At 46.9% G+C, this 14325-nt stretch overlaps 1 protein-coding gene across 1 annotated transcript in view; it reads right to left on the reverse strand.

Annotated features, from left to right (window-relative positions):
* Positions 1–14325, reverse strand: part of apbb3 (amyloid beta (A4) precursor protein-binding, family B, member 3) — a 75875-nt gene that overhangs the window by 14159 nt on the left and 47391 nt on the right. Inside the window, exons 7-8 of the mRNA XM_070877161.1 lie at positions 10713–10827; positions 6457–6544 (exon numbers count right to left, since the gene is read on the reverse strand). Of these exons, the coding sequence (XP_070733262.1) occupies positions 6457–6544; positions 10713–10827 (203 nt within the window). The remainder of the gene's footprint in view (positions 1–6456; positions 6545–10712; positions 10828–14325) is intronic.

Here is a 14325-nt window from a genome sequence, read left to right on the forward strand (position 1 = left end):
TGAGAAGGAATTTCTTCTCCCAGAGGGTTGTGAATCTGTGGAATTCTCTGCCCAAGGAAGCAGTTGAGGCTAGCTCAGTGAATGTATTCAAGTCACAGATAGATAGATTTTTAACCACTAAGGGAATTAAGGGTTACGGGGAGCGGGTGGGTAAGTGGAGCCGAGTCCAAGGCCAGATCAGCCATGATCTTGTTGAATGGCGGAGCAGGCTCGAGGGGCTAGATGGCCTACTCCTGTTCCAAATTCTTATGTTCTTATGTTCTTAGATCAAGGGCTTTGAAGTGGTATGGGAACATGGAGGGTGTCATGTACTGATGCTTGGGGTCACTAGCCACCAGGGGGCGCCACTGTCGGAGGTCATCGGGCTGTACGCACGTGTGTGCGGGCTCTGGTATATAAGTGCTGGTACCATGTCTTATCTCACTTTGGGCGCGAATAAAGTGGACCAGGTTTACACCTGAGTGAGTTTACAGTAACAAGTCTTTTGAGTCATTATATACATAACATTTGGCGACGAGGTAACTTAAGAACCTTCGCATGCACAATGGGCACTATTGCAATTCTGGAGAGATTCGTGGATGGCAAGGATTGGATGGATTTTATCGACCGCCTGGATCAGTATTTTGTGGCCAACAACATGGCGGGAGACGATGACGCAGTTAGGCGCCGGGCGGTTTTCCTCACTGTTTGTGGTTCAAGAATATATGGCCTCATGAAGAATCTGCTCTCACCTGCACGCCCAACGGACAAAGAATACAAGGATTTGTGTGCGTTGGTACGTGACCATCTCAAGCCAAACAAGAGGATCATCATATCACGCTATCGCTTCTACACACATGTTCGTGCTGAGGGCCAGGATGTGTCGGGTTTCGTCGCTGACCTGTGACGTCCTGCTGAGCCGTGTAAATTTGGCACCGTGTTTGGGAAGACATGCTGCGAGATTTCTTCGTGATAGCCGTCAACCATGATGTGATTCTCCGGACGGTATTGGCTGCAGAGACGCTGGATTTGAGCAAGGCCATTGCGACTGACAAGGCATGCATGATGACTGATGATAATTTGAGGCAGATATCATCGATAAGTCGGAGCTCCACGGCAAGTACTGTAAACAAGATTGTGTCGTCGTCTGGCAGAGCTGCTTATGGCAGGGCCTACTCGACTGTTTACGTGAAACCTGTAGCTGCTCAAAGTCCGCCAACTGGTACGAATCCTATTTCACCCTGTTGGCGTTGTGGGGGCCAATCATCGGCCTCATCAGTGTCGGTTTGGGCAGTACATCTGTAACGGCTGTTCCAAAGTGGGACATCTTCAGAGAATGTGCCCACAATGAGCAAGCGTGCTGTCGCTCATTACATTGGTGATGATGACCAGTGTAGCGCTGGCCCAGATGCACAACCCGAGGAGGAAGTGTATGGTCTGTATTCATTCTTGGGAAAGAGCCAGCCGATAATGGTTAACGTGAAGCTGAATAGCCTACAGGTATCAATGGAGATGGACACAGGTGCGAGTCAGTCGATAATGAGCCAAAGGACATTCGACAAGCTGTGGCACACTGAGGCGGTGAAGCCTAAGCTGAGTCCAATCAATGCCACGTTGCATATTTACACGAAGGAACTTATACCGGTGATTGGCAGTGCAGTCGTAAAGGTGTCATATGACGGTGTGGTTCATGATCTTCGGTTATGGATCGTCCCAGGTAATGGTCCAACACTGATCGGCAGGAATTGGTTCGAGAAAATCAAGTGGAATTGGAACAATATGAAAGCATCGTCAAGTGAATGACACTTCGTGTGCTCAAGTGTTGAAGAAGTTTCCTTCTTTGTTTGAACCGGGCATTAGAAATTTTACAGGAGCCAAGGTGAAGATTCATCTGGATTCTGATGCAAGGCCTGTCTATCATAAAACTTGGGTCTGTTCCCTACATGATGAGGGAGCAGGTTGAAATTGAGCTTGACAGACTCCAACGTGAAGGGGGTCATATTAGCGTTCGAGTTTAACGAGTGGGCCAGTCCTATTGTTGAAGAGTGATGGCACTGTCAGGATTTGTGGAAACTACAAGATTATGATTAACCGATTTTCGAAACAGGATCAGTATCCGTTACCGAGAGCTGATGACCTGTTCGCCATGCTAGCTGGTGGAAAGTCGTTCACTAAACTGGATCTGATGTCGGCCTATATGACACAGGAGCTTGTCGACACTTCAAAGAAACTCACCTGCATCAACACCCATAATGGTCTATTTGTCTACAACAGGTGTCTTTTTGGAATTCGTTCGGCTGCAGCTATATTTTTGAGGAATATGGAAAGTCTACTAAAGTCCATCCCTAGAACTGTCGTGTTTCAAGATGACATTCTGGTCACAGGTCGCGACACTGCTGAACATCCGAACAACCTTGAGGAAGTTCAACATCGACTGGACAAAGTGGGACTCAGGCTGAAACGTTCAAAGTGTGTCTTCATGGCACCTGAAGTTGAATTCCTGGGGAGGAAGATTGCTGGTGATGGCATCAGGCCGACAGACTCGAAAACTGAGGCCATCAAAAACGCACCCAGGCCTCAGAATGTGACTGAGCTTGGACTATTCTACTACTTCGGTAATTTTTTTACCCAGATTGAGCACTTTGCTAGAGCCACTGCACATGCTGCTCAGAAAAGGCAACAACTGGGTCTGGGGTGTGTCTCAAGATAGAGCTTTTGAGAAAGCTAAGAATCTGCTCTGTTCAAACAAGCTGCTGGTTCATTATGATCCGTGTAAGCATCTTGTATTACACCATATGGGGTTGGCTGTGTACTCCAACAAGCAAATGAGTTGGAAAAGCCACAAGCTGTTGCGTATGCTTCGAGAAGTTTGTCGAAAGCGGAAAGAGCTTACAGCATTGTAGAAAAAGAAGCTTTGGCCTGTGTGTATGGGGTAAAAAAAAAAATGCAACAGTATCTGTTTGGTCTTCGTTTTGAACTAGAAATGGATCACAAGCCACTCATTTCATTGTTTTCAGAAAGGTAACAAAAGGTATTCATACCAATGCATCATCCCATATCCAGAGGTGGGCCTTGACACTGTCTGCCTATGATTATGTTATTCGTCACAGACAGGGTACTGAGAATTGTGCCGATGCACTGAGTCATCTGCCTTTGCCCACACCAGATATGGAGACGCCTCAACCTGCAGATCTAGTTAGTAATGGATGCTTTTGAGAGTGAAGGTATCCCTGTCACTGCTCAACAAGTTAGGATCTGGACCAGTCATGATCCTATTTTATCAGTTGTGAAACGTTGTGTCCTCAGTGGTGATTGGTCTGCCATACCTATGGAAATGTGTGATGAGACCAAACCTTACAACTGTCGCAAAGATGAACTGTGCATTCAGTCAGATTGTCTACTGTGGGGCAATCGTGTTGTTATGCCCAAGAAAGGAAGAGAGAAATTTGTACGTGAACTACATAGCATTCATCCTGGCATTGTCATGATGAAAGCCATTGCCAGAGCTCATGTATGGTGGCCTAGAATTGACTCTGATCTGGAATCATGTGTGCATCAATATAATACTTGCATGCAGCTTAGTAAGGTACCAGCGGAATCTCCGCTGAGTATTTGGTCATGGCCATCTAAACCACGGTCGAGATACACATCGATTTTGCGGGCCCTTTCCTGGGAAAGATGTTTTTTGTTGTGGTGGATGCATATTCAAAGTGGATAGAGTGTGTTATTATGCCATCCAGTATGTCTACAGCTACCATTGAGAGCCTTCGTGTCATGTTTGCTTCTAACGGCTTGCCTGACATTGTTGTGAGCGACAACGGATCTTGCTTCACAAGTCTGGAGTTTCAAGAGTGCATGAAACTCAATGGTATTAAACATGTGAGGTCAGCCCCATTCAAAGCTGCTTCTAATAGTCAAGCAGAGCGTGCTGTTCAAATGCTCAAGCAAAGTATGAAACGTGTAACTTAGGGTTCACTTCAGACTCCTTTGTCACACATATTGCTTAGTTATAGGACAAGACCTCACACGCTTACCGGGATCTCCCTCTGCTGAACTACTGATGGAGAAGTCTCAAGACCAAGCTCTCTCTTGTTCATCCTGATTTGAATGATCGTATTGAAAACAGACGTCAAAGTCAGCAACTGTATCATGATCGTGCTGCTGTGTCACGTGTTATTTCTGTCAACGATCCGGTTTATGTACTGAACTATGGTCAAGGTCCAAAGTGGATCGCCGGTACTGTCACAGCCAAGGAGGGTAACAGAGTGTTTATTGTCATGCTCAAGAATGGGCAAACACGCAGGAAACATGTTGATCAGTGAAACTGCGGCACACGGATGAGCTGGAACCGCTTGAGGAAGATGCCATCAGTGACCATACAACCAATGTTCAGTCATCAGAGGACTTTGCTGTCATTATCGAACCTGCACTTTCAGTTCTCTGACATGGTCATTACCACCCCCATCAGAGCGGCTACTCAGGCTCCAGTCATAACTGACTCAGAACGCTCGCCCAGAACTGGAGTTAAACTGAGACGATCAACTCGTGAGCGGAAAGCCGCAGACTGTCATAATTTGTAGAGATTGATACTAAGATCTTGAAGGGGGATGTTGTCATGTATTGATGCTTGGGGTCACCAGACACCAGGGGGCGCCACTGTCGGAGGTCATTGGGCTGTACGCACGTGTGCGTGGGCCCTGGTATATAAGTGCTGGTATCATGTCTTGCAGTCACTTTGGGCACGAATAAAGTGGACCAGGTTTACACCTGAGTGAGTTTACAGTAACAAGTCTTTTGAGTCATTATATACATAACAGAGGGTAAATGTGATTAGAACCATTTGCTGATAAACTCCAAAACAGACTGGCTACCCCACCATTTCCTACTGTCAGACCAATGGACAATCCAAATGATTTCATCTTTGATCTCAGGAGCTCTTTAGTCCTGTGCAGGCCCTCTTTCAAATCCTTCTTGAAATGTAATATTACATATTAACCTTGTATCAATGGCCCCTCATTTTATATCCCTCAACTATTGGGATCAGTCTGCTTGTGTCTACTCTATCCCACTTGCTCAACAAGATGGATGCAGAGAGGATATTTCCACTCATAGGGGAAACTAAAACTAGGGGACATAGTCTCCGAATAAGGGATCGCCGATTTAAAACTGAGCTGAGGAGGAATTTCTTCTCAGAGGGTTGTAAATCTGTGGAATTCTCTGCCCCAGAGAGCTGTGGAGGCTGAGTCATTGAATATATTTAAGGCGGAGATAGACAGATTTTTGAACGATAAGGGAGTAAAGGGTTATGGAGAGCGGGCGGGGAAGTGGATCAGATCAGCCATGATCTTATTAAATGGCGGAGCAGGCTCGGGGGGCCAAATGGCCGACTACTGCTCCTATTTCTTACCTACCTACCAACTTCTTTTGGTGCATTATGGTAAGGTAGCTGATAGGACGTTAGTTTCCATTGTTAGGGAAAATGGGCGATAAATGGGCATTATACTTCATCTCAGCGGTTAAATGGGCAGTAACTGGGCAGTAGCGAGGCGAAACTGATGGAAAGTCTCGCCCCTAATGAGGAACCAAGGACATAGGATGTCTTAGACTGTGTTCAGACTGTCCTTTCCCAAGTCCAAAACTGGACATGTAATAGGAAAGGGTGGGACCATGGCTTGTGTTAGAAACATAGAAAATAGGAGCAGTAGTAGGCCATTCGGCCCTTCGAGTCTGCCCCACCATTCAATATGATCATGGTTGATCCTCTATCTCACCACCATATTCCTGCTTTCTCCCCACACCCCTTGATGCCTTTTGTGTCTAGAAATCTATCTATCTCCCTCTTAAATATATTCAGTGACTTGGCCTCCACAGCCTTCTGTGGTAGAGAATTCCACAGGTTCACCACTCTCTAAGTAAAAAAATTTCTCCTCATCTCAGTCCTAAATTTCCTACTCCGTATCCTGAGACCCCTTGTTCTAGACTTCCCAGCCAAGGGAAACATCCTCCCCGCATCCAGTCTATCCAACCCGGTCAGAATTTTATAAGTTTCAATGAGATCACCTCTCATTCTTCTAAACTCTAGTGAATACAGGCCCAGTCGACCCAATCTCTCCTCATACGACAGTCCTGCCATCCCAGGAATCAGTCTGGTGAACCTTCGCTGCACCTATGGCAAGTATATCCTTTCTTAGGTAAGGAGACCAAAACTGCTCACAATACTCCAGGTACGGTCTCACCAAGGCCCTGCATAACTGTAGCAAGACATCCTTGCTCAAATCCTCTTGCAATGAAGGCCAACATACCATTTGCCTTCCTAACTGCTTGCTGCACCTGCCTGTTTGCTTTCAATGACTGGTGTATCACGGTTTTGGGGGGTTTGCTTTGTTGGTGATGACCGATATAGACCATGGTGTAGACCTTCCGACCTCTGCAAGGAAGCTCTGTTAAATGCAAGATTCTCCATGAGGTTGAAGGTACCTTGGAGCGGTAGGTCGACCGGGGAGATGCCCTCCTCCATCCCCGAGATATTCGATGAGTCGTTAGTTATTGCTCGTTCCGCCATGATCTGGAATGAGTTGGAGAAGGTTTCAGATTCCGAGACACAGTACAGATTTGGTTAGCACACTATTAGTTTATTGACTTTTAGGTTGGGACCCCCGTCCCACTTATCCGGGACTCTCTTATCCAGCACCACCCCTCGTCCGGCATGATTCTGGTAGGCGGGGGCCGCATGCGCAGAACGTGGCTGACCCGATAGAAATTTACGCCACAGAAGGAGGCCATTCGGCCCATCGTGTCTGCATCAGCCCAAAAAACCCTGACTTTGGGGCCGTGCTGACAATCGGCCCACCGGGGGCCCACCGACACTTTCCCCGTTCCCTGACCTCGGGCCGCCTCCCCCCACCCCCTCGGGCTGACCCCCCCTTTATCTGGCAAAATCCCTTATTCAGCACAGGCCAGGTCCCGAGGCTGCCAGATAAGGAAGGTTCAACCTGTACTCAAGATTCAATGGGTGGGGGAGGGGCGGTGGGGGGGTTAATGGGGGGTAGTTCTGACTTTGGTCAATATTGTAAAACGGGCGACATTAATTCAGCACCCATTTATACTTCCCGATTTTCCTATCAGTGACAATCAATGGATATGAAAATCGGCAGAGATGTAAAACGGGCGACTGAATTGATATTGCGTGTTTTGTGCTGATGCCTAAATGTCCGAGACCAGGGTTTACAGTCTCAGGATCAGCGATTCAAAACGGAGATGAGGAGGAATTTCTTCACTCAGAGGGTGAATTCTCTGCCCCAGAGAGCTGTGGCTGCTGAATCGTTGAGTATATTCAAGGCGAGATCGATAGATTTTTGGACTCTAGGGGGAATCAAGGGATATCGGGATCGAGGGGGAAAGTGAAGTTGAGGTGGAAGATGAGCCATGATCTTACTGAATGGTGGAGCAGGCTCAAGGGGCCGAATGGCCTACTCCTGCTCCTAATTCTTATATTCTTAAGAAATGACCCCCCTTGTGTTTTTTCAGACAGATTCTGAGAAACCTCAACTGACTGCCACACTGAAGAGAGTGTGCTAGTCTTGTACAGGTTATATTGGTCTTGACTGTGATGCTCCCCCCGCCCCAGTTGAATAGCCTGCCAACACTCATGGTGTAGCTTCACACAAGATAAATGGTTACATTGATAGTGGTCATTAATCAGTCCCTATGGTCCTCGCCCACTGATGGAGGTCAATTGGACAAGAGACTCGACAAGAATGTCAAGAACGAACTTGCATTTAGATAGCACCTTTCTCAACCTCAGGTGGTGCCAAAGTGCTTCACGGCCAAGGAAGTACTTTTCAAGTGTAGTCGCTGTCGTAATGGAGGGAACTGCGGTGGCCATTGTGGGCACAGCAAGCTCCCACAAACAGCAATGTGATAAATGATTCGTTTTGGTGATGTTGGTCAAGGAATAACTGTTGGCTGGGACAACTCCCATGCTGTTCCATGGGATCATTTACATTCATGAGCGAGGCCTTGGTTTGACAATGTGTGGGTAAAGTGGCACATCCGACAGTGCAGCACTCCCTCAGTATTGCAATGGGAGTGTCAACTAAAGTAAATGCTGGTCCCTTAGAAGATGAGAAGGGGGATTTAATAATGGGAAATGTGGAAATGGCTGAGACCTTAAACAATTATTTTGCTTTGGTCTTCACAGTGGAAGACACAAAAACCATGCCAAAAATTGCTGGTCACGGGAATGTGGGAAGGGATGACCTTGAGATAATCACTATCACTAGGGGGGTAGTGCTGGACAGGCTAATGGGACTCAAGGTAGACAAGTCCCCTGGTCCTGATGAAATGCATCCCAGGGTATTAAAAGAGATGGCGAAAGTTATAGTAGATGCATTCGTTATAATCTACCAAGATTCTCTGGACTCTGGGGAGGTACCAGCGGATTGGAAAGCAGCTAATGTAACGTCTCTGTTTAAAAAAGGGGGCAGACAAAAGGCAGGTAACTATAGGCCGGTTAGTTTAACATCTGTAGTGGGAAAATGCTTGAAGCTATCATTAAGGAAGAAATAGCGGGACATCTGGATAGGAATAGTGCAATCAAGCAGACGCAACATAGATTCATGAAGGGGAAATCATATTTAACTAATTTACTGGAATTCTTTGAGGATATAACGAGCATGGTGGATAGAGGTGTGCCGATGGATGTGGTGTATTTAGATTTCCAAAAGGCATTCGATAAGGTGCCACACAAAAGGCTACTGCAGAAGATAAAAGTACACGGAGTCAGAGGAAATGCATTAGCATGGATCGAGAATTGGCTGGCTAACAGAAAGCAGAGTCGGGATAAATGGGTCCTTTTCGGGTTGGAAATCGGTGGTTAGTGGTGTGCCACAGGGATCGGTGCTGGGACCACAACTGTTTACAATATACATAGATGACCTGGAAGAGGGGACAGAGTGTAGTATAACAAAATTTGCAGATGACACAAAGATTAGTGGGAAAGTGGGTTGTGTAGAGGACACAGAGAGGCAGCAAAGAGATTTGGATAGGTTAAGCGAATGGGCTAAGGTTTGGCAGATGGAATACAATGTCGGAAAATGTGAGGTCATCTCATCCACCTTGAAAAAAAAACAGTAAAAGGGAATATTATTTGAATGGGGAGAAATTACAACATGCTGTGGTGCAGAGGGACCTGGGGTTCCTTGTGCATGAATCCCAAAAAGTTAGTTTGCAGGTGCAGCAGGTAATCAGGAAGGCGAATGGAATGTTGGCCTTCATTGCGAGAGGGATGGAGTACAAAAGCAGGGAGGTCCTGCTGCAACTGTACAGGGTATTGGTGAGGCCGCACCTGGAGTACTGCATGCAGTTTTGGTCACCTTACTTAAGGAAGGATATACTGGCTTTGGAGGGGATACAGAGACGATTCACTAGGCTGATTCCGGAGTTGAGGGGGTTACCTTATGATGATAGATTGAGTAGACTGGGTCTTTACTCGTTGGAGTTCAGAAGGATGAGGGGTGATCTTATGGAAACATTTAAAATAATGAAAGGGATAGACAAGATAGAGGCAGAGAGGTTGTTTCCACTGGTCGGGGAGACTAGAACTAGGGGGCACAGCCTCAAAATACGGGGGAGCCAATTTAAAACCGAGTTGAGAAGGAATTTCTTCTCCCAGAGGGTTGTGAATCTGTGGAATTCTCTGCCCAAGGAAGCAGTTGAGGCTAGCTCATTGAATGTATTCAAATCACAGATAGATAGATTTTTAACCAATAAGGGAATTAAGGGTTACGGGGAGCGGGCGGGTAAGTGGAGCTGAGTCCACGGCCAGATCAGCCATGATCTTGTTGAATGGCGGAGCAGGTTCGAGGGGCTAGATGGCCTACTCCTGTTCCTAATTCTTATGTTCCTATGTTATGTCAGATGTGTGTAAGTTGTGGAGTGGATTTGAAATCACAACTTCTAGCTCAGAAGTACCACAGAGTCAAGTCTGACAGCTAGCCAGTATACCTAAAGAAACCGAGTTATGGGCGTGGTACCTCAGTGGTTATGGAACTAGACGAGCAACCGGCTTCAAATCCCACCCGTGGCAAGTTAAGTAATTGAATTCAACCAGTCGGGTAATGTATGGGTTGATCTACATGTGACTCCAGTTCAACGCTATGTAGTTTGAAAGTCAGTGCCCTCAGAACCTTACGGATTCAAGTCCCACGCCAGGGACTAGAGCACAGAAATCCAGGCTGACACTCCCAGTGCAGTGCTGAGGGAGCGCTGCACTGTCGGAGGTGCCATCGTTTAGATGAGACGTTAAACCGAGGCCCCGTCTGCTCTCTCAAGTGGACGTAAAAGATCCCATGGCACTATTTCAAAGAAGAGCAGAGGAGTTCTCCCCGGTGTCCTGGGGCCAATATTTATCCCTCAAACAACATCACAAAAACAGATTATCTGGTCATTATCACATTGCTGTTTGTGGGAGCTTGCTGTGCGCAAATTGGCTGCCGCGTTTCCCACATTGCAACAGTGACCACACTCCAAAAAGTACTTCATTGGCTGTGAAGCACTTTGGGACGTCTGGTGATCATGAAAGGCGCTATATAAATGCAAGTCTTTTCTTTCAGGATGGGGAATACATGCTGGCTTGTGGGTGCTGCCCACTGCACGGGAACAAAGGAAAGCTGCAGTCATTGCGGGGTGAAGCAGAACAAAGGCGAGCTTGCCAAGTAATGAAGAGGACTTGCCTGGGAGCACATCTGGTGAAGGGCAGTGGCGATGGCCTTTGCAGGCGTGTCACAGTGGAAGACATGGCACTTCAGCATGCACGTGTCCTTGTCGCTCGCTACATAGGCAAAATCTCTACCCGCGGGAGGAAGAAACAGATCCAACATTCAACACACCGAACGCACAGTCCATAGCCTTAGAATACATCACATCGATCGCCCTTTCCCTCTCTAGTCTGCCTGTCTAGAGTCTGCATGTCTACAGTCTGTTTATAGTCTGTGTCTGTCTATAGTCTGTAGCCTCTGTCCATTGTCTATTTGTCTATAGCCTGTCTGTCTCTATCTGTCTATAGTCTATGTCTCTCTGCCTGTCTACAGTCTGTCTATAATCTGTCTGTCTGTCTATAATCTGTCTGTCTGTAGTCTGTGGCCTCTGTCCATTGTCTATTTGTTAATAGTCTGCCTGTCTCCAGTCTGCCTGTCTCATCATCATAGGCGGTCCCTCGTATCGAGGATGACTTGCTTCCAGGCCAAAAAGGGATGAGTTCACAGGTGTTTCAACACAGAACCTAATATTCCAGATCCCGAACTAAATCTTGAAGGGTGGAAGATGCCTGTGCGTGGGTTTTTTTAACGTGGGTTGACCGTTGCACACCAGCCACCACACGGGCCTTGACAGAGCGAGGTCTTGGTCCAGTGGCAAGGGTTACCCAAGATGACTGGAGACCAGCTCTCCTGCACGGACCTAGTGCGCTCACATGTCGCAGTGTGGGCTGGGCCCGTGCTGCCCCTGGGCCCTCGGCTGTCCTGGGCCCTGATCACTTCGCTCCACGATTCCTCGCCGCTCCTGCTGTACCTGCCCACGCTCTAATCAGCGACCTGGACCTTGGTGACGAACAATTCAGTCGCCCTCTTCACAGCCGTCGCTCTCCTGCAGCAGCTCCTGCAGTATGCTCCATGCTGCTCCTCCTTTAAGGCCCTGACCTGCTGCTGATGGTCCTCGCAGGTCTACCTATAGTCTGTGTGGCTATAGTTTATCTGTCTGGCTATAGTCTGTCTGTAGTTGAGGGCCCTGAAATCCTATAGGCAGCGTTCCAGCCTCTTATTGTGGGATCATGCCCGCTGCGACCCTATCGGGGAATGTGGTGTATGATGCAGGATGGGATGTGTGGGGGGTGGGGTGGAGGGTGCTGATGGCAGCTCATTAGCAGCGGGTTGGCAGGCACCCGCACCACTACAGGCACCATCTACTCCAGACTTCCCGGAAATCCAGCCTCTGCTTCTCAGTCCAGGAGGAATAGGGCCTTTGTCTGTCTAGACTCTGTCTGTCTGCCTCACCCTGGATGGGGAGTCTAGAACCCTTGGCTGGGAAGAGTCTAGAACCAGGGGTCACAACCTCAGAATAAAGGGTCGGCCATTTAGGACTGAGATGAGGAGAAATCTCTTCACTCAGAGGGTGGTGAGTCTTTGGAATTCTCTGCCCCAGAGGGCCTTGGAGGCTCAGTCTTTGAGTGTATTCAAGGCTGAGATCGATGGATTTTTGGACTCTCGGGGAATTAAGGGATATGGTGCAGGAAAGTGGAGTTGAGGTAGAAGATCAACCATGATCTTACTGAATGGCGGAGCAGGCTCGAGGGGCCATGTGGCCTACTCCTGCTCCAGATTCTTATGTTCCTATGTCTATCATCCAATTGCCTATCTATATTCTGTCTGGTTATAATGAGTTTCTCTACCAATACTCTTGTCTATCTATTTAAATCTTTCTATAATCAGTTTGTCTATAACTTGTCTTTCTATACTTTGTCTATGTTTGTTTATCAATCTGTTTTTCTCTGTCGATCCATTTATACCTATCTGTTTATCAGCCAGTCTATGACTGTCCGGCTTTTGCTCAGTCTGTCTGACTACCTGACTACAGATAGGAAGCAACACTGAGAGTTCTGATGCTAGGTTGCGTTACGTCTCTCTGTCTGATATAGTATGTCTGACCTTAAATGTGTACCCCACAATCTATCTATTTACCCACCTGTCCATCTGTGTCTCTCTGTATTTTATCTCTGACTATATCCGACTGATCTTTCGTTCTGTTTATGCGTGTCTCTATTTCTATGTCCTATGACCGTGGCTGCAGCGAGTACTATCTACGGGATGCACTGTAGAAAGTCGTTAAGGCTATTTTGAAAGCACCTGCCTCCCATGTGGCCTTTACCACCGGGAAGAACAGGAGCAGCACTGTTGTGGGAGCACCATCACCTCAACGTTCCCCACCAATCAACCACCATTCTGACTTGGAGATACATCGTTGCTGGGTCACCAAGGCATGTTATAAGAACATAAGAAATAAGAGGAGTAGGCCATACGGCCCCTCGAGCCTGCTCCGCCATTTAATACGATCATGGCTGATCTGATCATGGACTCAGCTCCACTTTCCTGCCCACTCCCCATAATCCCTTATCTGCTTATCGTTTAAGAAACTGTCTATTTCTGTCTTAAATTTATTCAATGTCCCAGCTTCCACAGCTCTCTGAGGCAGCGAATTCCACAAATTCACAACCCTCTGAGAAGAAATTTCTCCTCATCTCAGCATTATATGGGCGGCCCCTTATTCTAAGACTATGTCCCCTAGTTCTAGTCTCCCCCATCAGTGGAAACATCCTCTCTGCATCCACCTTGTCAAGCTCCTCATAATCTTATACGTTTCGATAAGATCACCTCTCATTCTTCTGAATTCCAATGAGCGAAGCCCAACCTACTCAACCTTTCCTCATAGGTCAATCCCCTCATCTCCAGAATCAACCGAGTGAACCTTCTCAATAGTTGGGGTCCCAGCAGCACCCCACTAGTTACTGATTGCCAACCAAAAAATGAACCATTTATCCTGACACTGTTTTCTGTTAGTTAGCCAATCCTCTATCCATGCTAATATATTACCCCCAACCCCGTGAACTTTTATCTTGTGCAGTAACCTTTTGTGTGGCACCTTGTCAAATGCCTTCTGGAAGTCCAAATACATGACATCCACTGATTCCCCTTTATCCACCCTGTTCATTACATCCTCAAAGAATTCCAGCAAATTTGTCTAACATGACTTCCCCTTCATAAATCCATGCTGACTCTGCCTGACCGAATTTTGCTTTTCCAAATGTCCTGCTATTGTTTCTTTAATAATGGACTCCAACATTTTCCTAACCACAGATGTTAGGCTAACTGGTCTATAGTTTCCTGCTTTTTGTCTGCCTCCTTTTTTTTTTTAAATAGGGGCATTACATTTGCAGTTTTCCAATCTGCTGGGACCTCCCCAGAATCCAGGGAATTTTGGTAAATTACAACCAATGCATCCACAATCCCTGCCGCTACTTCTCTTAAGGTTGACCAGGTTAGGAGATTGGTTAGGCAGTAGAAGACAGAGAGTAGGGATAATGGGATGTACTCGAATTGAAAGGAAGTGACTAGTGATGTCCCACAAGGCTCTGGCAACTGTTCACCGTATTTATTAATGATTTGGATAACACGATAGAAAGTCGTATATCCAACTTTGCCCACAAAGATTGGTGGTATGGTAAGTAGTGTGGTTGGGAGCATAAAATTACAAAGAGACATTGATAGATTAAGTGAGTGGCTGAAACTTTGTTAG

The sequence above is a fragment of the Pristiophorus japonicus genome, chromosome 4 (genome assembly GCF_044704955.1).
Source record: "Pristiophorus japonicus isolate sPriJap1 chromosome 4, sPriJap1.hap1, whole genome shotgun sequence".
Classification (NCBI taxonomy): domain Eukaryota; kingdom Metazoa; phylum Chordata; class Chondrichthyes; family Pristiophoridae; genus Pristiophorus; species Pristiophorus japonicus.